At 45.7% G+C, this 25,056-nt stretch overlaps 1 protein-coding gene across 9 annotated transcripts; it reads left to right on the forward strand.

The window, feature by feature from the left end:
* Positions 1-1,607: 1,607 nt before the first annotated feature.
* On the forward strand, positions 1,608-24,287 carry CCNL2 (cyclin L2). 9 transcript variants are annotated; one of them, XR_015730070.1, is made up of 12 exons: positions 1,610-2,762; positions 7,130-7,204; positions 8,600-8,709; positions 9,952-10,072; positions 12,121-12,185; positions 13,228-14,028; positions 15,707-15,806; positions 17,695-17,799; positions 18,826-18,964; positions 20,211-20,331; positions 21,448-21,540; positions 22,824-24,287. XR_015730070.1 is itself a non-coding variant. In XM_034434887.3 (11 exons), the coding sequence occupies exons 1-11, from the start codon at positions 2,217-2,219 to the stop codon at positions 23,182-23,184; spliced, it is 1,836 nt and encodes a 611-aa protein (XP_034290778.2). In that variant the 5' UTR covers positions 1,608-2,216; the 3' UTR covers positions 23,185-24,287. The 9 variants fall into 9 exon arrangements, 6 of the variants coding, with proteins under 6 accessions (XP_034290778.2, XP_034290783.2, XP_034290779.2 ...); XM_034434887.3 differs by lacking the exon at positions 13,228-14,028 and having other exon boundaries at positions 1,608-2,762; XM_034434888.3 differs by lacking the exons at positions 1,610-2,762; positions 7,130-7,204; positions 8,600-8,709 and having other exon boundaries at positions 10,012-10,072; positions 13,228-13,357.
* The last annotated feature ends 769 nt before the right edge of the window (positions 24,288-25,056 follow it).

The raw sequence follows: 25,056 nt of genomic DNA on the forward strand, positions 1-25,056 counted from the left end.
GGAAGCAAAACAAAGGTTAAAGAATACTACGCATACATAAAATGAACTTTAAAGTAGAGCAAAGGGTAATGTGAAAGGGTTTAAATGAACATTTCTCTGAAGCCAAGTTCTCTCATACAAAAATTCAGAGTAGCCATACGAGGACAAATTACGCATTGTAAAGATTGCTTGGAAGTGGGAGATACTACTGGATCCCCTGCATGGATTGCCCCTATGACTATGTAGGATAGACGGGGAGGAAGCTAACGACAGCAAGGACACAAGCGTGAGGTCAGACGACGAGAACCGAACTCATCGGCAGCCTCGCATTGCGACGGACAAGGACACGCATTCAATTTTACAGCTACTAAGATTGTTGGACGAGCAGGCACAAAAACAGCCAGGGATGCAATTGAAACCTGGGAAGCGGGGCCCTTCCTCAGTGAACAGGAGTGTTGATTTATCACCAGCTTATCAAGTAAAATTAATAAAACTGAACAACCAAATTAATATTAAGGGCTCCCTAGTTTTCATAGGCGAGGGCCAACGATTTAAAAGCCAGCCATCAATGCACCCCAATCATTATCTAAAAAGTCACATACAACAGGCACTGTATAAATGTAGAGTAGAGTAGGAATAGAATAGAATAGAATAGAATAGAATAGAATAGAATAGAATAGAATAGAATAGAATTCTTTATCGGCCAAGTGTGATTGGACACACAAGGAATTTATCTTTGGTGCATATGCTCTCAGTGTACATAAGGAGAATAAAATACATTCTTCAAGAATCATAAGGTACAACACTTAAGGATAGTCATAGGGTACAAATAAGCAATCAAATCATACTAGGAAGCTATCAATATAAATCAAGGATACAGCAACCAGTTACAGTCATGCAATGGGAGAAGACAGGTGATAGGAATGATGAGAAGACTAATAGTAATAGTAATGCAGCCTTAGTGAATAGTTTGACAGTGTTGAGGGAATTATTTGTTTAGCAGAGAGAGGGCGTTCGGGAAAAAACTGTCCTTGTGTCTAGTTGTTCTGATGTGCAGTGCTGTATAGCGTCGTTTTGAGGGTAGGAGTTGAAACAGTTTATGTCCAGGATGTGAGGGGTCTGTAAATATTTTCCCAGCTCTCTTTTTGACTCGTGCAGTAGACAGGTCCTCCATAGAAGGCAGGTTGGTAGCCATGGTTTTTTCCGCAGTTCTAATTATCCTCTGAAGTCTGTGTCTGTCTTGTTGCAGAACCAAACCAAACAGTTATAGAGGTGCAGATGACAGACTCAATAAATATCCCACACATACTCTGCTAAGAGAGAAGTCCCCCCGAATATGGGCTCCAGCACGAGTCCGGAAGCTCGGAAGGCAAAAACTCTGTCCCCGGGACACCTATATTTGCCATCGTCCGTAACCAGGGTTAGTTTTTAACCAGGTTGGGCATGCAGATCAGTCCCACATGGTGAGTTAGGAGGGTGTTGCACCCCCTATGAGTGAATTCATTAACCAGGCCCACTGCCCTGTGCCATCACAACCAGCGCAAGGACCATATAAGGAAATCCCCCTTTGATTATGAGCACAACTCTTTGCAAAGCTTTATATATATGTCAGCAATAATAGGAAATGCTTGCAGAGGATGAGTGATTTGGTGCATGCTCATTCCTGGGAAAGGAGGACTACAATGCCCATAGCTCTGAGCTAGCACGGGTATTATCATCACAGGGTGTTTTGTGTGGTTTTTATATATATATATATATATAAAATAACCAGAATAAGATTTAATTCTGCCATTCTTGGCAGCAAAAATCAATGGAAGCTGGGAATTCAGAACTTTGTATCTGGGTTGTACCATTACAACGCAGGAGGGGGGGGAGCCGATATGGAGAAGTTCTTCCCCTCTTGAAAGGTTAAAAATAAGGGGAAAGATTACCAAAAAAAAAAACAAACCCCAATCTTCCCCTTGCCGTGTTAGTTCTTCCGTATTTGGCGAAACGAAAGTCGCCAATTCTTTTCGGGCCCCCCCGCAATTTTGAAGTGGTAGAACCCAACGTTTCCTTTTGAGAAGTAGTAGAAAAGAAACCCCGCGCGCGTTGCATGCCGGGAAGCTCCGATTGTCTCTCGCTCTCTCTCTCCCCCCCCCCCCTTCTTCGTGCGAAACTTCCGCCGAGAAGGAAAAATTGAAAATTTCCAACGTTGCGTCACCCGAGCGGGAGGGTGGGTGGGCGGGGGAAAGGAGATGTTCTTTTGGCGCTGGCCAATCGGAAAGCCGACGCCTCCCGAAGGCGGGCCAATCGGAGACGTCGCGGCCTCAGGGCGGGGCCGGGCGCCTGGCGCGAGCCGGAAGCCGGGCGCGAGGAGGCCGGAAGTGGGGTGGAAGCCGTCGGAGAGGGAGCGGAGGTGGCGACGTCGTCCGGACAAGATGGCGGCGATGTTGGCACCCGCGACGGCCGCAGCGGCCCCGGCCGGCTTCGGACTCGGCTCGGTTCGGACGGCCGCCGCTTCGGCCGGCTGCTCGTCGTCTTCGTCGTCGTCGTCGTCTTCTAGCGGCGGTCCGGGCCCTCTCCCGCCGCCACCCGCGCCTCCTCCGCCCGGGGCGCTCCGCATCGGCGACCGGCTCTACTCGGGAGTCCTGCTCACCTTGGAGAACTGCCTCCTGCCTGAGGAGACGCTTCGCTTTACGCCTTCCATGAGCAACGGCCTCGACGCCGAGACCGAGGGGCAGCTCCGGATCCAGGGCTGTGAGCTCATCCAGTCGGCCGGCATCCTCCTCAGGATCCCTCAGGTGAGGACGGGGAGGCCTCGGGAGACTTGTTCGAAGCCCCACCCCCCCCGGGCGGTTGGAAGGCGGTTAAAAAAAAGGGGGGGGGCTTCGAATTTTGAGTGGAGGGGGGAAAAAAAGCAGGGGACGTTAGTGAGGAGGACGTTTGGGGACTACAATACCCATCTTCCCCTGGGCAAGTATAAACGGTGACCCCAATAAACAAGTAACGTTGGAAGGCGGTTAAAGGGGGCTTCGAATGGGGTGGGGGAGGGAAGAGCAGGGAACATTAATGAGGACGTTTGGGGACTACAATACCCATCTTCCCCTGGGCAAGTATAAACAGTAACCTTGGAAGGCGGTTAAAGGGGGCTTTGAATGGGGTGGGGGAGGGAAGACCAGGGAACGTTAATGAGGACGTTTGGGGACTACATTACCCATCTTCCCCTGGGCAAGTATAAACGATGACCCCAATAAACAGTAACCTTGGAAGGCGGTTAAAGGGGGCTTCGAATGGGGTGGGGGAGGAAAGAGCAGGGAGCGTTAATGAGGAGGATGTTTGGGGACTACAATACCCATCTTCGCCTGGGCAAGTATAAACGGTAACCCCAATAAATAGTAACATTGGAAGGCGGTTAAAGGGGGCTTTGAATGGGGTGGGGGAGGGAAGAGCAGGGAACGTTATTGGAGAGGACGTTTGGACTACAATACCCATGTTCGCCTGGACATGTATAAACGGTAACCCCAATAAACGGTAATGTTAAAGGGGGCTTCGAATGGGGTGGGGGAGGGAAGAGCAGGGAACGTTAATGAGGACTAGGGACTACAATACCCATCTTTGCCTGGGGAAGTTGGGAGTTGTAGTCGGCCGGGATCTTAACGGATTAAAAAAGAAAACAGAATAAAGTCGGTGTAGAAATAGAATAAGTCCCTTATAAGGGCCCCTTGGAGAGGGATGAACTACAACTCCCAGAATCCCCCATTTTCCAGCTTTCTGGGAGTTGTAGTCCACCCCTCTTCAAGGGGACCCAAGGTTGAGAAACTGGCTCATTCTATTGACTTAATCTATTCTGACATTCTATTTCTACACTGCCTTAATTCTGGTTTTTTTTTTTTTTTTAATCTGTTAAGATCTCGACAGACTACAGCTTCCTCAGAAGATGGGTATTGTAGTCCAATAGTGTACTTCTCACTGTTCTTTCCCCCACCCCCATTCGAAGCCCCCTTTAACTGCCCTTGCTGCCTTCCACCGTTAACTGTTTCTTGGAGTTACTGTTTAATGCTTTCAGATAATTAAGATGCTCCTGTAATAGTTATTTTTGTTCAGAATGTCAAAACTCTGCTCTTTTATTACTGTTTATAATTTCATCATCTTTTAAGTGGGGGAGAGGAGAGAGTCCCTGAAGGAGCCTTCAGTTGTTTTCTTCCTCTTTTGCAACCTTATCTGTTGTAAGGGAGCTGGGGACAATGGTCCCCATTAGCATTTTAAAAAGGAGGACTTAAGCTTGCCTTAAAACCTTTATGCAGATGCCTTAAACAACCTGGCCAGGGTCAAAGAAAAAGAGGAAAAACAGTGCCTCTTGGGCACATGATCTGCCCTCTTCAACCAGTATGTGGGTTGTGCTGGGTGGAGATGGAAGGCATTGTGTTGTCATTGTAACCTAATCTCAAATATGCAAAATCTGCCTGTCTTAGAAATACTAAGCCTATTAGTTGTACAAAAGTAGACAAAAAATAAGGTATGGTGCTGCTCTTTGTAGGAAGTTTGTGTTAGATAATGATTTGTCCCAATTTGTGAAGGAAGAGAGGCTACCATGAAGCTGAATTGTGGACATTTACCATCTCAGTTCATTTTTAATAAAAATGAAGGGTTTTGTAGCCTCTGGTACTTTTAGGAGCTAATTCCAAAATTTGGAATTTGAGGATATTCTGTTCAGAGTTGCTAGTTTGGATCTGTACAAACCCAGACCAGGACTGAACAGTACTGAAACTTCAGAATGAAATTCAAAATTCCAGACAATACTAGATTATGACCTGTACTATTATGACATCAATGGTACTGACATATATAGTAAAATCTAATTCTCCTATATTATAGTCCTGTAATCATTCAAAGCTTTTCTTTATTCAGATACTGAAATATAATAGTGGTGATAATCTTACAGGTGTTCCTCAAGTTTTGGTTCATTCTTTGGTTCATTCTTCCAAAATATGTGTGTCACTGTGCAATACTGATCATAGGATGTTTGTGAGCCTTTTATGTACAAATGTGGTTGTGGAATTCTTGTTTGTATTTGCTAATAGACAACTTTTTTACATAAAGTCTTCATATGAATTGGTCTAGAGTTTCCTGTTTGGACTAGAAAACCTCCAAGCTCCCTTCCAACTTCATTATTGATAGTCCCAAAGGTGCTTTTTCAAGAAGCAACTGGACTTTCTGTGGTTTTTCTTTGAAGACATTTCGCTTCTCATCCAAGAAGCTTCTTCAGCTCCCAGAAAGTCCATTTGCCTCTTAAAAAAGCACCTTTGGGAGAACCATGATCTAGATGAGTGAGAATCTCCATAGACATATGTTATAGATACATATGTCATTAGGATTGTGAGGGCAGTCTTTCCGCTTGAAGACAAATAAGGAAAAGGAATTTATAAATATAAAGTTATATTTAAACTGGAAGATGAAACAACTTGGAATTCTCTTCTCAGGACAAAATAACCCCACCCCTAGTTATTTTAAAGTTTTCCAAAACCAGAGAATCTGTGTAGCATGCAGTGTTCTAAATCCAGGAAGTATTTAGAAACTCAGTACAAATGGGCTGCCTCTGAGTTAGTTGTTTCTGCTTTCTTTTGTTTTCCAGGCTAATTAAACCTCAGGACTTTTTTTTTTTTTTTTTTTTTTTTTTGGAAACAGTTAAATCCAGGCTTGTTTTTTTTAAAAAAAAACTTCTTAAGGAGGAGTCCTGATAAGGAAGCGGGGATGGAGGTGGGGGAGAGGCTGAGAGAGGAATATTGCTTTATCGGAAGTTTTCTAACACAGCCCAGGCAAGCCGGCATTCGGTTCCAGGAAATGGTGTGACGCAACAGCCCTTTGGCCTGAAATGACAGTGATTCCCTCCCTTGCAAGTTCTTTGTTGTCTGCCAAGGAAACCAGCTGAGGGCTGCTCTTTTGAGGGCAGTCTGGATGACAGTATTTTTGGAGCTGCAATTCTGGCTTGCACTCCGGCTGATTCATCCCCCAAATTTCAATCCCCTTGTTGAGGAATCTTGTCTTAGTTTCTCCTCCCGAACTGTCTTTTAGGCAGAGTGAGTTTTTTCATTGCCCCTTGGGTGTTTTTTAAAATTGCACCTTTTGAGCAATAAAGAGCCGCCCGGGCCCTTTCATTTTTCAGAGAAAGTGGGTGGAAGGCCATTGAGTGCCTTCCACCTCAGAATCCTTTTAAGTTGTCTGTTGACACCAAATAAACAAGAATGCCGTTTTCTCACATGCCTGCTAATAGGAACCAGGAGTTGTGATGACACAGGGCCATCCTTTCACATACATTAAATAGTCTCCCCGCATCATTTCCTTGGGCGCTGGGAAGTTTAACCTGTGCAGTGTGTGTGATTGCCAATAATTTTTTTTTTAAAAAAAAGTTACTTCCCTTAAACAAGGAAAAACCTGGTTACTTTGGAAGTGTTTTTCCCAAGTCGAGCTAGGTATAACATTCATCTATGACAGGGGTCAGCAACCTGCGGCTCTTTTACCCCTCTGCTGCGGCTTCCTGTCACTCAAAATATGTGTCACAACCACCAATGTATGACACCTACCCTCCCACGATTTATTGAGGTTATAGGCACGGGTTTTGTGGTTCCCGGTGTTTTCTTTTCTGTGGGAAACAGGTCCAAATGGATTTTTGAGTGTTTAAGGTTGCAGACCCCTGACCTATGAGAAGACGAGGAGGGACGCCGTGGCTCAGCGGCTAAGACGCTGAGCTTGTCGATCGAAAAGTTGGCAGTTCAGCGGTTTGAATCCCGAGAGCTCCCGCGACTTGTCCCAGCTTCTGCCAACCTAGCAGTTCGAAAGCCCGTAAAAAATGCAAGTAGAAAAATAGGGACCACCTTTGGTGGGAAGGGAACAGCGTTCCGTGCGCCTTTGGCATTGAGTCATGCCGGCCACAGCGCTGGCTCTTCGGCTTTGAAATGGAGATGAGCACCGCCCCCTAGAGTCAGGAACGACTAGCACATATATGTGAGGGGAACCTTTATCTTTTATGAGAAGACGAAGATGATGGAGAAAATACAGCATCAGATTCTTTATAGATTCAGAGCTCATGTTCCATTTAAGTTTTTTTAATTGGAAGAGTATTAATAGATATTCTGGTTTTGCTTTTTTTTTTTTTTTTTTTGTTTTCCAGGTGGCCATGGCTACAGGGCAGGTGTTGTTTCAGCGTTTCTTTTATACAAAATCATTTGTGAAGCATTCCATGCAGGTACTTGGTTTAATTTTTGAAAATGGAGGGGGTGGGGGCGGCTGTAAGCTCAGTTGCCATTTTGGAACATCAGACTGAAATTTTTCTGCTGGACATCCCCAGCTGATATTACTTGCTGATAGGTCCTGTTGATCTCGAATACAAATGTTTTTCAGGCCTTCAGTTTAGTGTCAACATGAATCGATAATGTCTTTTTCCTCTTGGGCCACATCCATAATGTATCATGTTGATGCTAAATTTGGGGGTTGATTGAAATATATGCTCCTTTTCCTTCATTGCTGACATTTACGCAACTTTTAAAAGATTGAGAAATTCTACCTCCTGCGTCAGAAAAAGATGACTCACTGAAAACATTTAAGGAGAGCTTTTTTTTTTTTTAATTTTACTTTCTTTCAAAAATTATAATGAAAGCAAAGTTGACTTTTTTGGGAGTTGTGCTGAGAGAAGCTTAAGGATAAGGTCCCTTCCTGAATCTTGTGTGTGTGAGAAGAGTTAACATTCTGAGTCCTGCAGTGGCAGAGCTTTTTTAAAAGCACAGGTAGTCCTTGACTTAACAGCCACAGTTGACCCCAAATTTCCATTGTTATGTGAGAGAATTGTTAAGTGAGTTTTGCCCCATTTTACGACCTTTCTTGCCACAGTTGCTAATTGAGTTAGTTAAGTTAGTCACACGGTGGTGAAGTGAATCTGGCTTTCCCCACTGACTTTGCTTGTCGGAAGGTCGCAACACGGGGATGACATGATCCTAGAACATTGGAATGGTCATAAATAGGAGCCAGTTGTCAAGCGGCTGACTTCTGGTCACGTGACCATGGAGACGCTGCAATGGCCTAAGTGTGAAAAACGGTCATAAGTCCCCCTTTTCAGTGACATAGTAACTTCAGTCACTAAAAGAATGGTTATAAATCGAGGATTAGCTGTTTTAAAAAAAGTGTCAGGGTTCCGGATCGATGCCCTAATTAAATCATGAGCCTCAAAGAAATCCAGTTATTTATGAGGAGCTTCATGTCGGCACTTTCCAAGTGAAGCCAACTCTCACCCCACGTAATTTACGCCCTAATCATGACCCTGTTTCTCTCCCCCCCCCCCTTGGGTGTGTCATTAATCACATTCGCCAGCGGAGCAATTTCGTGGGTTGTCGCTGTGGGTAACCCTGGGAGACAGCCTTGAGAGAGAGATGTCTGAAATGTGTATCTATTTTTGGTTGTCGTGCTGCTTCGTCGGTTTCCCATCCCCCTGGCCTATGGCAACTCAAGAGCAGGCCAGGGATGGTTTGCCAGTTGACAAAAAAGATTGATTTCGATTGGGCTCAGAAACAAAAGGGGCAGCTCAAAAGCCAGTCGTCCAAATTGTTCTCCCGCAGCTCAGAATGAAATTTCCGTTGTCTCTTTCCAGCATGTGTCGATGGCCTGTCTTCATTTGGCTTCCAAAATAGAAGAAGCCCCACGGCGCATAAGAGACGTGATCAATGTATTCCACAGACTTCGGTTACTGAGAGAGAAAAAGTAAGTCTGAAATGCGGTGGGCTTGGGCGGTCAGTTCTCGCGGTTTCTACTTCGGCCTTCTTGCAAGAATTCTTGTAAGCCTCGGTCATGACACACACACACATACCCATCCACTTCCTTGTCTTTCATGCTCTGGCCCCTTTTCCTGCATCCACACGCAATATAGGGGTGATTTAAGGATCCCGTCTTTCTCGGATTGTGGATCCCATCCAATGCGGAAAGGGGGTTCGCAGCGATTCCTCCCCCTGTATTCACGAAGGAGATAGTCGCTGGGGTTCTTATCTCCAGGTTTTTCGCTCCTGAACTTGGCAAAAGGGAGACCGCAATTATATTCCTAGAAACAATATAATTGCTGGAGGTGCTACAATGAAGCTTTGTATGGGAGAAAAACTCACTCTGGGGCTGAAGGATCGGTTAAAGAGAGGGAATTTGGGCTTGAATCGGGTGGCTGGCCCTCACCAAAAGGATCTTGAGAGTTCCAGATGGAGAATTTAAACCTTTCTCGATCTGGTTCCCTTCAACTTGATTGCACCAAGGGATGATCTGTTGTGGCCTGCCGGCAGCAGCCAGATCGGAGGAGGAGGAGACGTGGGAGTCAGGGTCAGCATCAGGGCAACCTGAGAGCTCCAAGGGGGAAGAGGGAATGGAGCTGTCAGAGAGAGGGAGGGGGAGAGAGAGAGAGAGAGAGAGAGAGAGAGAGAGAGAGAGAGAGAGAGAGAGGCGGAGCCTGGGCTGTCCGACAGCCCTCAGATGGAGAGTCAACAACCCCCAGGTCTGGAGGTGGCTGATGAGGAGGAGGAGGAACAGCTGGGTCCAGTGCCTGATGCACGGATGCACAGAAGTCAGAGGAGAGGAGAGCAGTGGAAATCTATGGGCTGGTCCTTGGGACAGAAAAGCCACCGCTACTAGTGAAGCCCCCATCCTAGCTCTGGGGTTAAAAGCCAACGGGCGGAGATGGATGGATGTGGCAGACAACTATTCATCTCCCAGCCGGACAGTCTTGTTAGCCTGCGGTGAGAGAGAAACTTTTTGCCGGGAATGCCGGCGCTCCTAATCTTTTGAGTTAAATTCAGAGGGTTTGTCGTGTTTGGGGAGCTGGGTCAGAACATGAGGGCCGTGGCTTCAATTGAGCTGATTTTTCCATTCAGACCGTACAAAAGCTGGCACTAAGTCTCCTACTGTGGGCATTAGGCTGTCGAGGTTTCAGCCAAGACCTCCCTCCTTCCCTCCTCCTTCACGCAGGAAACCTGTACCCCTAATACTGGATCAAGAATACGTTAACTTGAAGAACCAAATCATCAAGGCAGAGAGGAGAATTTTGAAAGAACTCGGATTTTGCGTCCACGTGAAGCATCCTCACAAGGTTCGTATTGGGTTTCCTGTTTTTTTTTTTTCTTTCCTATATATCTGTTGCCTGGACAGACCAAAGAGTTGGGGTTTCTTCCCCAACCTCATTTAAAGAAATACCTCTTAAGGCCCAGGACTGAACGGATGGCTTCCCATTTTAAGCGCTGATCACCTTTCTGTGTTAAGGATTGCTCGTTTTCAATCTGCGTGACAAGGAGTGTCTTTTGGTATGTCCAGGTAACACTATAACTTTCTTCAGTTGTGCATCAGATCTTCCCAGATGCTCACATCCTTGTGCAAGGGAGTGTGTTCTCTTTCTTCCTCTCTGCTGTATGGCTTCCTTTTTTTTTTTTTTTTGGACTCAACAACATTCAAGTACTGTCCCTTTGAGAGCGAAACAAGCTGGCAACCCCGCGGAGCGGAAACCCCGCATCTTCTCCGTGCTTTTAATCCTGAGCCTCTTTGGCAAGGGTGTTCCCATCAGAGGGTGTGCGTGAATTACACTACGCCTGATGAAGAGCTTGGCTTTGTCTCTGGTTGGGCCAGGAAAGGGCACGAGGCTTCCCCATTCAGGCCCCCTTTTACAGTTTCCCAACCAAATCGCATCCCTCTCTCTCTCTAAATCTTTGCGATCAGAGCCCAGCATCTTAATGAAGTAAATGATCGTCAGTAAAGTCCTGGAAGTTTTTGGGAAGCGTGGAGCACAGTGAGTGGACTGTTTGTTCTAAACTTGCTGGCTGACCTTGCCCAGCACTGTCCCTCACTATACAATCCAGGGGAAAACCCTGGATAAAATGTTTCTGCATTAATAAAATCTGGTTTGTGAGCTTCAGAAATGAGGATATCGTAGCCATAGTTTAGGGCTATCAGGAGAGGTAGAGATACCCATTTCCTATACACTGTGGCTCCTTGGATTTTTCTGTTCCACCATGCTCTTGTTTAATTCCTTTCTGGGAATTTTTAATATATATATATATAATAAGCATTGCAGGCTTACTGCTCTCTGCCAGCAGTTCATTCCTGACTGGCTCAAGGTCGACTCAGTCTTCCGTCCTTCTGAGGTCGGTAAATTGAGGACCCAGATTGTTGGGGGAAGAATGGCTGACTCTGTAAACCGCTTAGACAGGGCTGTAAAGCATCGCGAAGCGGTATATGAGTTTTAAGTTGCTGTTGCTTCTCAGAATATAAGCTCCAGCTTGTGAATCAAGTTTGAGTGCCCTAACTCTTTTTCCCCTGAGCAGTCTTAACTCATTTCTGGGCATACTTTGAAGCCTAAAGTAAGGTAAATTAGTTCTTTTTTCATCCCTTCATCAACTTGTACAGTTTTTGGGGTGGATCCTGAAGGAGATGGGACACAGTGGCTCAGTGGCTAAGACGCTGAGCTTGTCGATCAGAAGGTCGGCAGTTCAGCCGTTCAAATCCCTAGTGCCGCATAACGGGGTGAGCTCCTGTGACTTGCCTCAGCTTCTGCCAACCTAGCAGTTCGAAAGCACGTAAAAAATGCAACTAGAAAAATAGGGACCACCTTTAGTGGGAAGGTATCAGCGTTCCATGCGCCTTTGGCATTGAGTCATGCCGGCCACATAACCACGGAGACGTCTTCGGACAGCGCTGGCTCTTCAGCTTTGAAATGGGGATGAGCACCGCCCCCTAGAGTCAGGAAAGGCTAGCACGTATGTGCGAGGGGAACCTTTACCTTTACCTTCCTGAAGGAGAAAGCTCTCTCCCATTTTTAACTTCCTTTGGATCAGGTTGAAGAGAGCCAGGCCTAGAAACACGAAATGCCCAGGAGAAAGCTTTGCGTTATGTGTCTGTCCTTCTGAGTCTCACTTCTCTGCTTTTGGAGGGCATAAATACTGTGAACTCTGGAACTTAAGATTTTAAGTTCCGGAGTTTGCAGTATGTCTGCTTCTTTTTTTTTACTATATATATATATACCTAAAGTTAGCTGTGGCTCAGAGCAGCTTGTCAAAGAGGACCTTAGTTCAGCTGGCCTCCTCTCTAAATTAATACCTCTCTCCGCCGCTTGACCACCTGTATAACTCCATCACCCGTATCTTCCAGATAATCGTTATGTACCTTCAGGTATTAGAATGTGAGCGTAACCAGCACCTGGTCCAGACCTCATGGTAAGTTGACGTTTCTTGTTTCTCTTGAGGCCAGCGGGGCAGTGGCTGGAATGTGTCATAGTTGTGGGGGCTGTGTGCGCGTGCTCCACTGCCGTGTTCGTGGCCTTCCGTTTTCGTTGTGTTTTTTTTAAAACCCCGGAACGCCACTTCTTGTCCCTCCGAACGGACGGGCTGCTTTGCTAAAAGAGTCAAACACACACTGTGTCTTAAATGGTAAGAGAGCGGATCTCCCCACCCTTTCTGTCCTGAGGGAAATTTCCGGGCGGGGGTTCGGAAGGAGAACATCTGTGCTTGGAATGGGGATGCCAAACCCATTTTGCGTAGGGAAAGGAGGGAGGGCATCGGAAGAAAATAACCTTGGGAGGGCATGAAAGCAACTTGCACGCACAGCGTTTGTCGTTGAAAAACACATTGCCCGGGGTGGGTCTTATTCTAGGTGTGGGGGTGGCAATCTTTTAGCACATGGAGTCTCCCCCCGAACCTATGGGCCGCAGCCCACTAATGGCCTCTTTGGAATTGGGCCACATGAGTGGCGGGCCGGTGCACGCAAGCAGCGAGCCGACGCACGCAAGCAGCCCATGCATGAGTGTTCAACTTGATGGGCTGGTGAATACTCACACGGCCCAGTTCCCCTCTCCCACCCACCCCCAGCCAGGCCGTCACGCTGCAACAGTTAGGGACCTCTGTTTTAACACCTACCTTTTGGGTGACTAGTGGCTGCCTGTCACCTTACAACAGCTCCCCCAAGGTGGCCTCAGCCATCTTGTCCGTGTCCCCATTTCCCAGGTTTTAGATCCTTAAAATATCTCTGTTCTGTTCCGTGTTGGTGTTTTCTGAATCTCACAGTCCTAGCCAGCCTCTCCTCCCTCCCACTCCCCTTCGACCCCGTAGTAAGAAAGCTAGCAGCTAAACCTGTGAACCTACCAAGGGTGTAAAAAACATTGATCTCAAAAAGCGATTGTTATGAACTGTCTGGCTGTGGTTTTGAAGGAGAACCTGTTTTGACTTTCTTTCTTTTTTTTCTGTACTCTTTTGATCGAAGGGTAGCCTCTGAGGGTAAGTGACTAAGACCTCCTCTGCTGCCCACGAACAATGGTGCAGGGAATACTGGCGTCTTCAGTCAAACCCCGAGCAGGCTCCAACAGAGAGAAGGCTGACTCTCTAGACAGGTGGTATGCGTCCGCTAGTAGAGTTAAAAACTGGCCGAACTGCTGCTTGTTGATTTTATTTTTATTTTATTCCCCCCTCCCCCCGTTTGTTTCCAATCTCTTTTCCATTTCGTTTGCACACTTTTCCCAGGTGAGCCCGTGTTACTTACTGTCCAGGTGCTCTGATGCTATTATGTTTGATATCTCATAGTTCAATGCAAATGTTTTGGCTATTTATTTATTTTTTCTTCTTAAAATTGTCGCTGGGCTGGGAAGGAGGGAACGGGGCTCTAAATGCTGGTTATTGCATCTGTAAATCTTATTATGCTTTTTGTATTGTATTGTAATTATTTATTTAAAAAAAAAAGATGTCAACTTTCCTGATTATTATGCACGTCGTATGGCCCAGGGGTTCTGTTTGGACTTTCAAAAGTTGGATCTTCACCGTTGCCTCCCAGAACAAAATGCCTTCCATTGTTGTTGAATTAGAATGTTTGATTCTCTGCTGGAATTATTGCTGTCCGGTAAAGTGGTGGTGGGGGAAAAGTCCAAGATCTTATGTTGCATAACCGCACTTTTTCAGTTGTTTCCAGGTGCTGCCCTTGATCATTTAGCTCCTGTAACTCTGGGAAGCCACCACAGTTAGTTCATTTTGGTGCGTCTTCTAATCTAAACTGACGTAGCTCCATTCAAAGGTTAGTTGGGCAACTGATCCCCCATCCTCTTCGTGGATCTAGGCTGCCACCGTCCAAGAATGGTTATTATTAAGTCCTTCTTTTCATCCCCTGGACCGGTTTTTCCATGCCCCAAGACGGTTGAAAGAGGCCATTTAGAACATTCCGGCGGGCATAAATACAGGTAGACCTTGACGTCCAACAATCCATTTAGCGACCGTACGAACTTACGACGGCACTGAAAAAAAATCATGACTTCTGGCCATTTTTACACACGGCCGGGCTGGCAGGGTCACACGATCAAAACTTAAAAACACTCAGCAACTGACTCCTATTTATGACGGTTGCAGTCTCCCTAAGTCATGCGATTCCCCCTTTTGCAACCTTCTGAGAACCAAAGTCAAATTCACTTAACAACCGTGTGACTAACTGAACAACTGCCTAACAACTGCCTAACAACTTCACCTAACAACTGTAGTAAGAAAGGTGTTAAAATGGGGCAAAATTCACTTGGCGTCATACTTGGCAACAAATTTTAGGCTCCATTCTGGTTGTAACTCAAGGACTACCTGTATTTGGGGGGAGAAAAGGCATTTCCTGTTAAATAATTGTTGGTTTGCCTTTTTTTTTTTTCCTTGCTTCCATTTTTGCTGCACCTGAGCCATTTTTTCATCAATGTAGGCCCCCCCCCCCCCCCCCCCCACACACACACAGGTTGAATAGATAGATTCTTGTTATGGTAACAAAATGCAGCTCGGAAATTAAAATTCCCCCGTGTGTGCAAACCTTCACAAGAAATAGGCATGCACTCATAGCGTAATACAGCCTAGGCTCCTAAACCCCATCCAGCGGACGACACCTTGGGGGGAAATAAAATACTTTATAAAACAAATTATAGGTGGTGAAAATGTACTGTGTTGCTTGCATTGCCTTTCGTGTTCCGGTGTGTGCAAAAACGGACTGATCAGAGGGTCATGTGCTGTGTATGTTTTTACTTCACGCTGTGCACATTTGTTTTGAGAGACCTTGTTACAGCCGGGCGGCTAAAGAACAACTCAAGGAGAGAACCCAAATCCATGTTCGACTTGACTCATTGCACCCCCGTTGGCAAAGGATGGGACGTTTTTTTCTGGCTGACTCCCTCAAATGGATTTGGGTCCAGTGGTTTTCCCTCACTCCGAATGGAGAATCTCCCCGTCGGAAAGCGGCTTGCGACGGAAGAGGCCGGCTGTTGGAAAAAGCTCTGGATTTCTTCACCTCCCTCCTTCCTCCTCCAAAACCGTTGAACCTGTTCCCGCAGACTTGTTTCTTTTTGCATTGCGGACGCGTGGCGGTGGGAAGAGTCTTCGGACCGCTATGACTTGATCGCTGTTAAACCTTGCGCTTGGCGTAAGACCAGCCCGGTAGATTGTAGCCGAGAGCAAAGTTAAAACAGGTTTCTCATTCCTAAAAAAACAAAAACAAAACACCCACGTTGCAGTTGATAACGTTCTAGATCGATGTTCTAGATTGATGCTCTTCTGCGAGATGAAGCAGCTCGTTCCCTTGTTGGGGTTCACAGGGTTAGCTAGCAGGAAAAAGTTAGCTCCGTTAAATTGCAAAAGGAGGAGGCTTAGTACTGTACAGGAAGTAATTTTGGGGGGGCAACTTAGCAACTCCTCCTACTTTTCTCTTCTTTTCCCTTCCCCAATTATCTCAGGAATTACATGAACGACAGCCTGAGGACGGATGTTTTTATGAGATATCAACCGGAGACGATTGCTTGTGCCTGCATTTACCTTGCTGCTCGGACTCTTCAGGTTGGTGTCTTTAAAAAAATTAGACTTTTGTGTTTCCTAAACAGGATTGCTGCTTTTTAGTGAATTGGTTTCACCACAGAGAAAGGGGGTGGGGCAGGGGTCAGCCTATTCTCCAAAGCACCAGAAGGCAGGGCATATGTTAAGTTTGCTCACTCTATTATAATGAGGTTAAACTTGAAGGTCTTGGAGGCCTCACCTGTGTTTTGAAAGAAAGAAGGATGCCTTGACTGTGTTCAAATGTTTTTTTAAAAAATGGGGGGAAGGCATTGTCTGAATTTGTGAAGTTGCAGTTCTTGTATCTCTAAAATAAAATGACATATTAACACTTAAAATAGAAAAAAAAAAAAACAGAAGGCAGGGCAAGAAGCAGTGGATGGCAACGAAGCAAGGAACAATAGAATAACAGAGTCGGAAAGGACCTTGGAGGTCTTCTAGTCCAACCCCCTGCTTAGACAGGAAACCCTACACCACTTCAGACAAATGGTTATCCAACCTCTTCTTAAAAACTTCCAGTGTTGGAGCATTCACAACTTCTGGAGGCAAGTTGTTCCACGGGTTAATTGCTCTCACTGTCAGGAAATTTCTCCTTAGTTCTAAGTTGCTTCTCTCTTTGATTAGTTTCCATCTGTTGCTTCTTGTCCTGCCTTCAGGTGCTTTGGAGAATAGCTTGACTCCCTCTTCTTTGGGGCAGCCCCTGAGATATTGGAACACTGCTATCCTGTCACCCCTGGTCCTTCTTTTCATCAGACTACACATCCCCAGTTCCTGCAACCGTTCTTCTTATGTTTTAGCCTCCAGTCCCCTAATCACCTTTGTTGCTCTGCGTGGAGATTTTTGAGAAGAGACTCGACATCCATTTGTTTGAAATAGTATAGAGTCTCCTGTCTGAGCAGGGAGTTGGATTAGAAGATCTTCAAGGCCCATTCCAGTTTTATTATTCTTTTTTTTTTTTTTTATTGCAAAAGTTTTACAATTACATTTTCTCCCCTTTCCCCCCCCCCACCACCCACCCCAAACTTCCAAACCTCCCTAACCCTCCCCTCCCCCCAGTTTTATTATTCTGTTCTTTTTCTGTATTGAGCATTTAGTGGCTTTTTTTTCTTCTCGCAGAAGAGGAAAGAAATGTTAAAAAAAAAAAAAGTAGGCTTTTTTTTTTTTTTTAAACCTAGAAGTAATCCACTGTTTTCAGGCCTGGGCTTCTACGAAAGTCATGTCGATTCTCCCATCCCACGCCCCAATAAAAACCACAGCCTTAAAAATGTACTAGGAGCTCTGAATGGGATTGCAATTCAATGCTTTATATTTTGAGTCTCAAAGCAGGCCTTCCTTAAAAGTTTTTTAAGTTGGGGGAAAAAACTGCCTTTTTTTGGAAACTTTTTCGATTTTGAGAAATCGAGGGATGGTCTGAGAAGTAAACCGGAAAGCGGGAGATCCCCAGTAAAACTAATTTGTTTCAGTCTCCCAAGTTCTCCTCCTCTGCCCTTTAGCAATAGCCCTTAGACTTATATGCCGCTTCATAGTGCTTTTCGGCCCTCTCTAAGCAGTTCAAAATCTGGGTCCTCATTTTACGACCCTTGGAAGGCTGAGCCAACCTTGAGCCCCATCAGGATCGAACTCCTGGCAGTGGGCAGAGTCAACCTGCAATCCTGAATCCTAAACCCCTGCGCCACCAGGGCTCTTAAAAAAAAGATCTTGGATCTTTGGGTAACGTCTTACCCAAGGAAGCCATCTTGAGAGCTTGAAAGCTGGCTGCGATTTGGGAAATCCCGTTACTACAACCTGCCGTAAACGCTACAAAGAGTCGCCCTCATTGCGGGGAGGGAAGCATGTGAAGGGAGGCACGTGCCTTCTCCTAGTTTAATGAACAGGCGATGCCTTTTCTTTGCAGATTCCTCTTCCGAGCCGTCCTCACTGGTTTCTTCTCTTCGGGGCTACCGAGGAGGAAATTCAAGAGGTCTGCCTGAAAATTTTGAAGCTCTACACGGTGAAGAAGGTGAGTTAGCTGCCTCTGGGGCAGGTTCGTGAAATGGGAGGCCACAGTGGTTGGTTAGCAGCAGGCTCTCTTCTCTCTCCTTGATCAACTTTGGGGGCTGGGAAGATTACGGAGATCCCCTCCATCCAGGAGTCCTTCTCAAGCCTGCGACGGGAACCCTACTCCGATTTCTGTGGGGGAGGAATACAGGTCGTCCTCGGCCTACGACCACAGCTAAGGCCGGAATTGATGTTGCTAAGCGAGACAGTTGTGAAGCGAGCTTGTCCCATTTTACGACCTTTCCTGCCAACGTCGTTAAGCGAATCGTTGCCGTTGTTAACTTAGTAACACGGTTGTGAAGTGGATTCTGGCTTCCCCGTTGACTTTGCTTGTCAGGAGGTTACCAAAAGGGGGGAAATCACGTGACCCCCTGGGACACTGACCGTCATAAATATGAGTGAGTTTCCGAGCATCTGAATTTTGATCACATGACCATGAGGAGGCTGAAACGGTCATAAGTGTGAACAATGGTCCTAAGTAACTTCTTTCAGTGCCATGGTACCGTGTTTTCCCCGAAAATAAGACCCTGTCTTGTATTTTTTTTTTTTTTTTTGAACCCCGAAATAAGCGCTTGGCCTTATTTTCGGGGATGTTTTATTACTTTGGGGTGCGTGGAACAAGATGTGGCTCCTCTTGCCGTTCTTATCTGATTTCCAGATCTGTCTCCCTAACCCTAACCAGAGGAAATGGCGGGGACCGGCTGCACATCCATTTAAATGTTTTTGGGGAGGGCTTATTTTCAGCCGGGTGGGGGCTTATTTTAGGGCATGCGCTCAAAAGCCCGATTGGGCTTATTATCAGAGGATGTCTTATTTTAGGGGAAACGGTAACTTTTGAGAGATCACTAAACAATCTGTTGTAAGTCGAGGACTACCTGTGCTTCATATTCTTGGGTCCTTTTCCTCGCCATCCACCTGCTCTTCCCTGCGGCGCAGCCTTTTCAGGTAAGCAAAGGTTGATCCTAAAGCCTTCTCTTTGCCTCCTCAGATTGATCTGGCCGTTCTGGAAAGCCGAGTAGAGCAGCGGAGGCTGGCCATGGAAGAGGAGAAAGCCCAGGCCAAAGGCCTCGTGCCAGACGGAACCCCCCATCTTGCCGTGTCAGGTTTTTCTCCCGTCCCCAAACCAGGTGGGTGTTCCTTGTCTCAGAATAACTTTATTGTCCCTTTGGACGTACACTAATCAGCACACATTAAAATGAAATTTCGTGGCATACAGCAGCTCTCAAAGGGTCTCCAAATCCAATATATACGATATGAACTTAGGAGGGGATAGTAGCCTGTCAAAAGAAAAGCTGCAGAGAGGGGGCCAGGGATGGATGCCAGTTATCAGTTGCCTTTGGAGTCGGACATCAGTGGGGCAGAAGAATCGCTGGAGCCTGTTCCCAGTCTGCGCAGACGAAGGGAACAGCTAAAGAACAAGGGTCGACTCAGGAGTAAAGCCACAGGTGGATGATGAAGGGCCCCTCCCAGAGGGAATTAAAAAGGAGCGAAAGGGGAGTGGAGTTTGCAGGAGACAATTAGTTCGCTTAATTAGTTTGTTACTCTCTGAGACTCCTTGCCAAGTTCTGAAGATATCGGCCTGGCAGCTCTCCAAGCCAGATAAGGTCTGCGACTGTCAATTCTCCCTTGAAAGACTTTGCTGGATGTGAACGAGAGGAATTCACAGTCACTTAATAAAAAGGGTTTTTTTGTTGGGACAAGGAGTCCGCTTCATGCTCTTGGGAAGCCTAAGTCAGAACACAGTCTAGTTGAAACCAGCCATCAGTCCTGGGGATTGATGGGTTAGTAAGATTCCTCAACTTCTATTTGACTTCAGACCAACAATCGAGTCAGCAATACCCCAATGAAGAAACTGCCAAAGAGCCATCAGTAAACAGCCCAACCAAAAGAATCCCTAACCCACACAGACGGGCACAGACACCAGAATATAAACTGAGAGCAAATCCCATTCCTTACTAGCACTGATGACGTTACCTAGTTGGGTAATGAAAGGTCTGCAAGAAAAACAAAACAGGTTCAGAGAGCACCAAGGACCCTTCATTTCAACCAGCAAATATTCTCTTTCATTGGGTTCTATCTTGAAGCACCTCTTTGACCTAGTCGTTCGTCTCTTGAGATGCTCTTCTGACTCAGCAAGAATTTGTAAATGATCATGTTATAGACCCAATAGGCGTTGGAGTTTTTTTTTTGAACAGAATCCTGGCTGGACTTGCGTCCTTAAGTTTCGATCGCAGGACCCTTCATGTTTTCGGTTCCCCGAGGGTTCTTTTTTCCCTATCCCGTAGCCCAAAGATCGGGCAACGCTTGCCTAAATTTCTAATGTTCCCGGATTGGTCTGGGTTTCCTGACCTCTGTCTCTTTCCCCCTCTCTAGAATCTCCCAAAGACACCAAAGGCAGCGTTAAGCCTTCCCCGCTGCCTGTGCAGGCAGTCAAAAACGCAAAGAGGAAGACCGAAGGGATGAAGAGATTGAGGTCGAAAAGTCCGATTAATGGGTAAGGTTTGGGGCTGGAGGCTCTCCTCCGCTTAACGGGAGTCGTGTTGCGGGTTTTTTTCCTCCAGTTTGAATCCAGATACTTTTCTCTCTCTCTCTCTCTCTCTCTCTCTCTCTCTCTCTCTCTCTCTCTCTCTCTCTCTCTCTCTCTCTCTCTCTCTCTCTCTCTCTCTCTCTCTCTCTCTCTCTCCCTCCCTCTCCCTCTCCCTCTCCCTCCCTCCCTCCCTCCCTCCCTCCCCCCCTCTCTCTATCTATCTCATGCAATGTTTCCCAACCTAGGCCAGTCTTAAGATGTGTGGACTTCAACTCCCAGAATTCTCCAGCCAGCCCTGGGGAATTCTGGGAGTTGAAGTTAGGTCGGGGAACTTTCTGTAGTGAGATCCTACAGTAGTGGCCAAAATTGTGCAAACCTTTTTGGAAAAGCGTATTTTCTAAAACTAGCTAATAACACCACTTTTTCTTTTTCTTTTTTTTTTCTTTTAGTAGTACCATAAAATTATATATCAATGGAAAAATAATTTAATCAAGAATGTAATACAATAACTTTTAGGAAGGATTTGCTATTAGAATAGCAGTTACAGTATAAAGAAGAAAAGTGAAACAGGAAGAAAAAACGAGACAGACAAAAATGATCCCCATAGGAAAAACGAGATAGACAAAAATGATCATCATGTCAGTTAATCCTTAGTTGGATAACCTTTAGCATGAATGACGGCCTTACAACCTCTTCCCATGGAGTGAACCAAGTCTTTTACTTCTACAGCTGTTATGTGAAACCAAGATTGAAGGATGGCTTCTATTAACTGGGTTTTATTGCTGGGTCGCTTCTGACTTAACAAGTTTCTTGAGTCAGCTCCATAGATTTTCAATTGGGTTAAGGTCTGGGCTATTCCAGCAGTGGAATAGGATTATCTTGAAATTCCAAAAAAAAAAAAAAAAGAAGTGGTGTTATTAGTCATCAAACCTCAAAAATACAACTTTTCCCAAAAAGGTTTCCACAATTTTGGCCACTACTGCATTTTTAAGATTACCTCTGTCGTGAAAGTTCATCGTTTCGCTGAAAAGAAAAAGAAAAACATATCCACAGCATCACCTCCCTTATTCTTTGAATCCGCAGCGTTCAGAAAGGCCGCGAGAGCAGGAGTCGCAGTAGAAGCAGAGACCAGAGCTATTCTCGATCCACGTCGCACTCCCCTTCTCCAAAAAAGAGGTAGGCTAACCAAAAGGCTGGAGCTGCCTTGTTGGTTCTATCGGCAATTGCTTTTAGTGACAAGAACAACCGAAAGGGTCTCTATCCAATGACATTTGCTAGCTGGGCATTTGGCTCTCACGTTTAATGGTTGGAGTCAATTACAGGTAGTCCTCGACTTAATGACGGTTTGTTCAGTGACCGTTTGAAGTTACAACAGCGCTGAAAAAAGGCTTTTATTCTATTCTATTCTATTATTTAAATTTGTATACCGCCCTTCTCCCGAAGGACTCAGGGCGGTGAACAGCCAAAATTAAAATACATACAATATAAAATTTAAAATAATTTAAAAACAGAATTAAATCGAATTGGCTTCCCAAAAATTAAAACCCATTACCCTTAAAATAACCCATTAAAATTTTAAGCCAGCCCAGCTTGCTGAAATAGGAAGGTCTTCAAAGCGACCTTTTTGCAACCTTTTGACAAGTCCTGTGGCCTAGAGATGGCGCTCTTGCCTCACAATTAGGAGGTGGTGAGTTCAATCCTAAGTAGAGGCATGTAGGATCTCCTGCTTAGGCAGGGGTTGGACTAGATGACCTCCAAGGTCCCTTCCAACTCTGTTAATCTGTCCACGGGGAAAGCCAGATTCACTTCGCCAACTAATGACTAACCTAACAACTTCAGTGATCCACTTAACCACCATGGCAAGAAAGGTGGTAAAAGGGGGGCAAACTTTACTTAACAACTGTCTCGCTTGGTCACAGAAATTTGGGGCTCCCTTGTGGTCGTAAGTCGAGGACCACCTGTAATAGGAAGCCAGCCTTTTCGGTCTCCACCCCAAGATTGTATGCCTTAACTCAGGAGTGTCAAACTTAATTTCATTGAGGGCCGCTTGTGATTGACCTCCGGGGCCGTGGTGGGCGTGGCCAGCTTGACATCACTCGTGTCGGGGGTGCCTGTCGCTCAAACGCTCCACCAGAGAAAACGGGCTCTCGAGCTCCGTTTTCAGCTGGGACGGCCTCCTGCAATCCTCTGCCAGCAAAAACGGAGCTTGGGAGAGCCATATTTTCGCTGGCAGAAGTACCGCGGGACGGTCCTTGGCTATTTCCAGGGTGGCCCCGTGGGTCGGATCTGGCTCCCGGGCCTTGAGTTTGGCACCCCTGCCTTAACCAGTATAAGCGCAGGAGGAAGCAAACGATAAGCCAGGCAAACCGTTCTCAAGTTTTCAACGTTTTTAAAATCTGCCCTGGCGGTTGCAACGACAAGTAACCTGTCTTCCTTTTCTCCCCTCCCCCCCCTTCCAGGAAAAGTGAAAGCTATTCCACCTCCAGCTGCTCCAAGTCGCACAGCCGTTCGAGGAGCCGCAGCGATTCGCCTCCCCACCAGTTCGGCCACACCGCTTCCTCCGGTTACCAAAGCTCCAAGATGCGAAACTACAAGAAGGACAAGGGATACAAGTATGGCTCTCCCAAAGCCCGGAGATCCCGTAGCCAGAGCTCCTCGAGATCCCGCAGCCGTTCGCGGGAACGCTCCGAGCACACCGGCAAGTACCGGAAGAAGAGCCACTACTGCAGGGATCAAAGGCCCGAACGACACCACCCATACGACAGGCCGAGCCATCGCTACGAGAGAGATCACCCCGGCCACAGCCGACACCGGAGATGAAGTCAGACAACACAGCCAAAGCTCCCCCCCCCTCCCCCGGCTTCAGCCAAGCCCCTCTTTTGCCTAAGGCTGGACTCTGGAGCCTTACAAACATCTTGACTACTAGTTAAGGGCACGGACCCTACAAGGGCAAACGATGAGGATTGAGGGGGGGTTCCCTCTTTGGCTGTTTCCCCCCCTTGTCTTGATATAGGGCTGTTGCTTGTCTGCTGGATTTTGTGTCTGCTTCCTGCTGGTGTGATGTCCCTTTGAGCTGTCAAAAGCAGGATTGTGGCCTGCGTCGGATTCTACGGAGGAAAACCTCAGGACACTGTTCAGAGGGTTGAGATTCCCCCTCCCCCATTTTTTTAAAAAAATCTTTCTTTCTCTCACACACAGAGGATCTTGGAAGGTCACCCCAACAACATTTTGCTTGGTGCTAAGAGCATTTTCCTTTCTCTCTGTTCTCTCTTTTTTTTTTTTTTTTCTTTTCTTACAGTGAACCTGTTCGCATTGCTACTACAGAAAAGGTGATTTCCGGATTCTTTAAAATCTAGTGCCTATATTAGGCAGTCTCAGAGGGAAGAAGGATCCGATGCTGAAATGGGAAGGATGGAGGAAAAGCTTTAACCCTTTCAAAGTGCAAAATGTGTTTCAAGTAATTTTTGGAACGAGGAACCCGCATCCTGAGAATGCAAATGTTTACGTTCCTTAACTCGAGGTTTTTTTTCCCCCACAGGCCTACTTCTTCTTACTATTATTATTATTATTTTTTATCCCCGGCAGAAAGAACTATGGAATAGTATTTAAATTCCACATATTGAAAGTGGTTTTTTTTTAAGAAAAAGAAAAAAAATTCCTGGTGCTGGCCACCAATACCAAGCTGCGGATGATTTCATAGAGCTTAACCTTTTACGTGGTTTAGTTAATAAAAAATTTACTCAGGATCTTTTCAAAAAGTCTGAAAGAAATGATTGTTTTTGTCTGTTCGTAGCTTGCTGAAGAGAAAAGTGTTTATATAAAGAGAGAGATGTGTGCAGCACAAGAATATCCGTTTTAGTGGTATATCTGAGCTGTCTTCCTGTTCCTTAATTTCATTAAAGTATTTGATTTTGTATTTAAAACGGTTGGACTCGGACTCTTCAACCTGCATTGGAGTGGCTGTTTTAGTTTGTGATATGTTCTTTTTCTCTCCCCAGTACCAGATTTTACCAATTGCAAGCCTTTTACACAGAGCAGAAGGTTGAAGTTTGGTGTCAGATTGGATCTAGGGGGGACATAGTTTCTGGAAAAAAAAATTTTTTTTATAACAGTGCACTTTGCCTTAATGTTTCATTATCTCAAAAACATTTCCACACTCCTTTTTTTTTCGCAAAAAGCACATAGCAACAGTTCATAACACATAGTTGGCCTTGGCTGATGCCCAAAAACTTAAGCAAGTGGTTTGGTTTTCCTTTTTTTTTTTTTTTACTGTTGAGGATGAGAGCTGTATCGATGGAGCAGAGGCTAAGAAGAAGAACCGTTGTTGAAAAAAAGGATAGAAGAACGAAAGTTTAACGTGGTGTATGAACTTGGCGTGGCAGTTTCCAGACATTTTGGTGTAAGATTCGCCCTATAATAGCCATCACAAATGGGATAACTTCCAAGCACGAGGCCAAACGTCTTCAGCAATGCACTTTGAAAATATTCTGAATCTCAAAAGATTCTTGGCTTGGAGCAGACAATGTGAAAATAATTTATTCTACTATTATTAAAGACTTTCGGTTATTTTCTAGGCTATTTTTAAACTCTTAATAAACTTCATGTGGTTTAGAGAAGAATTTCAATGAGAATTCTACTAAATGACCCTTAAATCCCTATTTTTCCCTAGACATCCCTAGGGCAAACGAAACT

This window comes from Pantherophis guttatus, chromosome 15 (genome assembly GCF_059756535.1).
Source record: "Pantherophis guttatus breed Tessera chromosome 15, ASM5975653v1, whole genome shotgun sequence".
In the NCBI taxonomy this organism is placed as follows: domain Eukaryota; kingdom Metazoa; phylum Chordata; class Lepidosauria; order Squamata; family Colubridae; genus Pantherophis; species Pantherophis guttatus.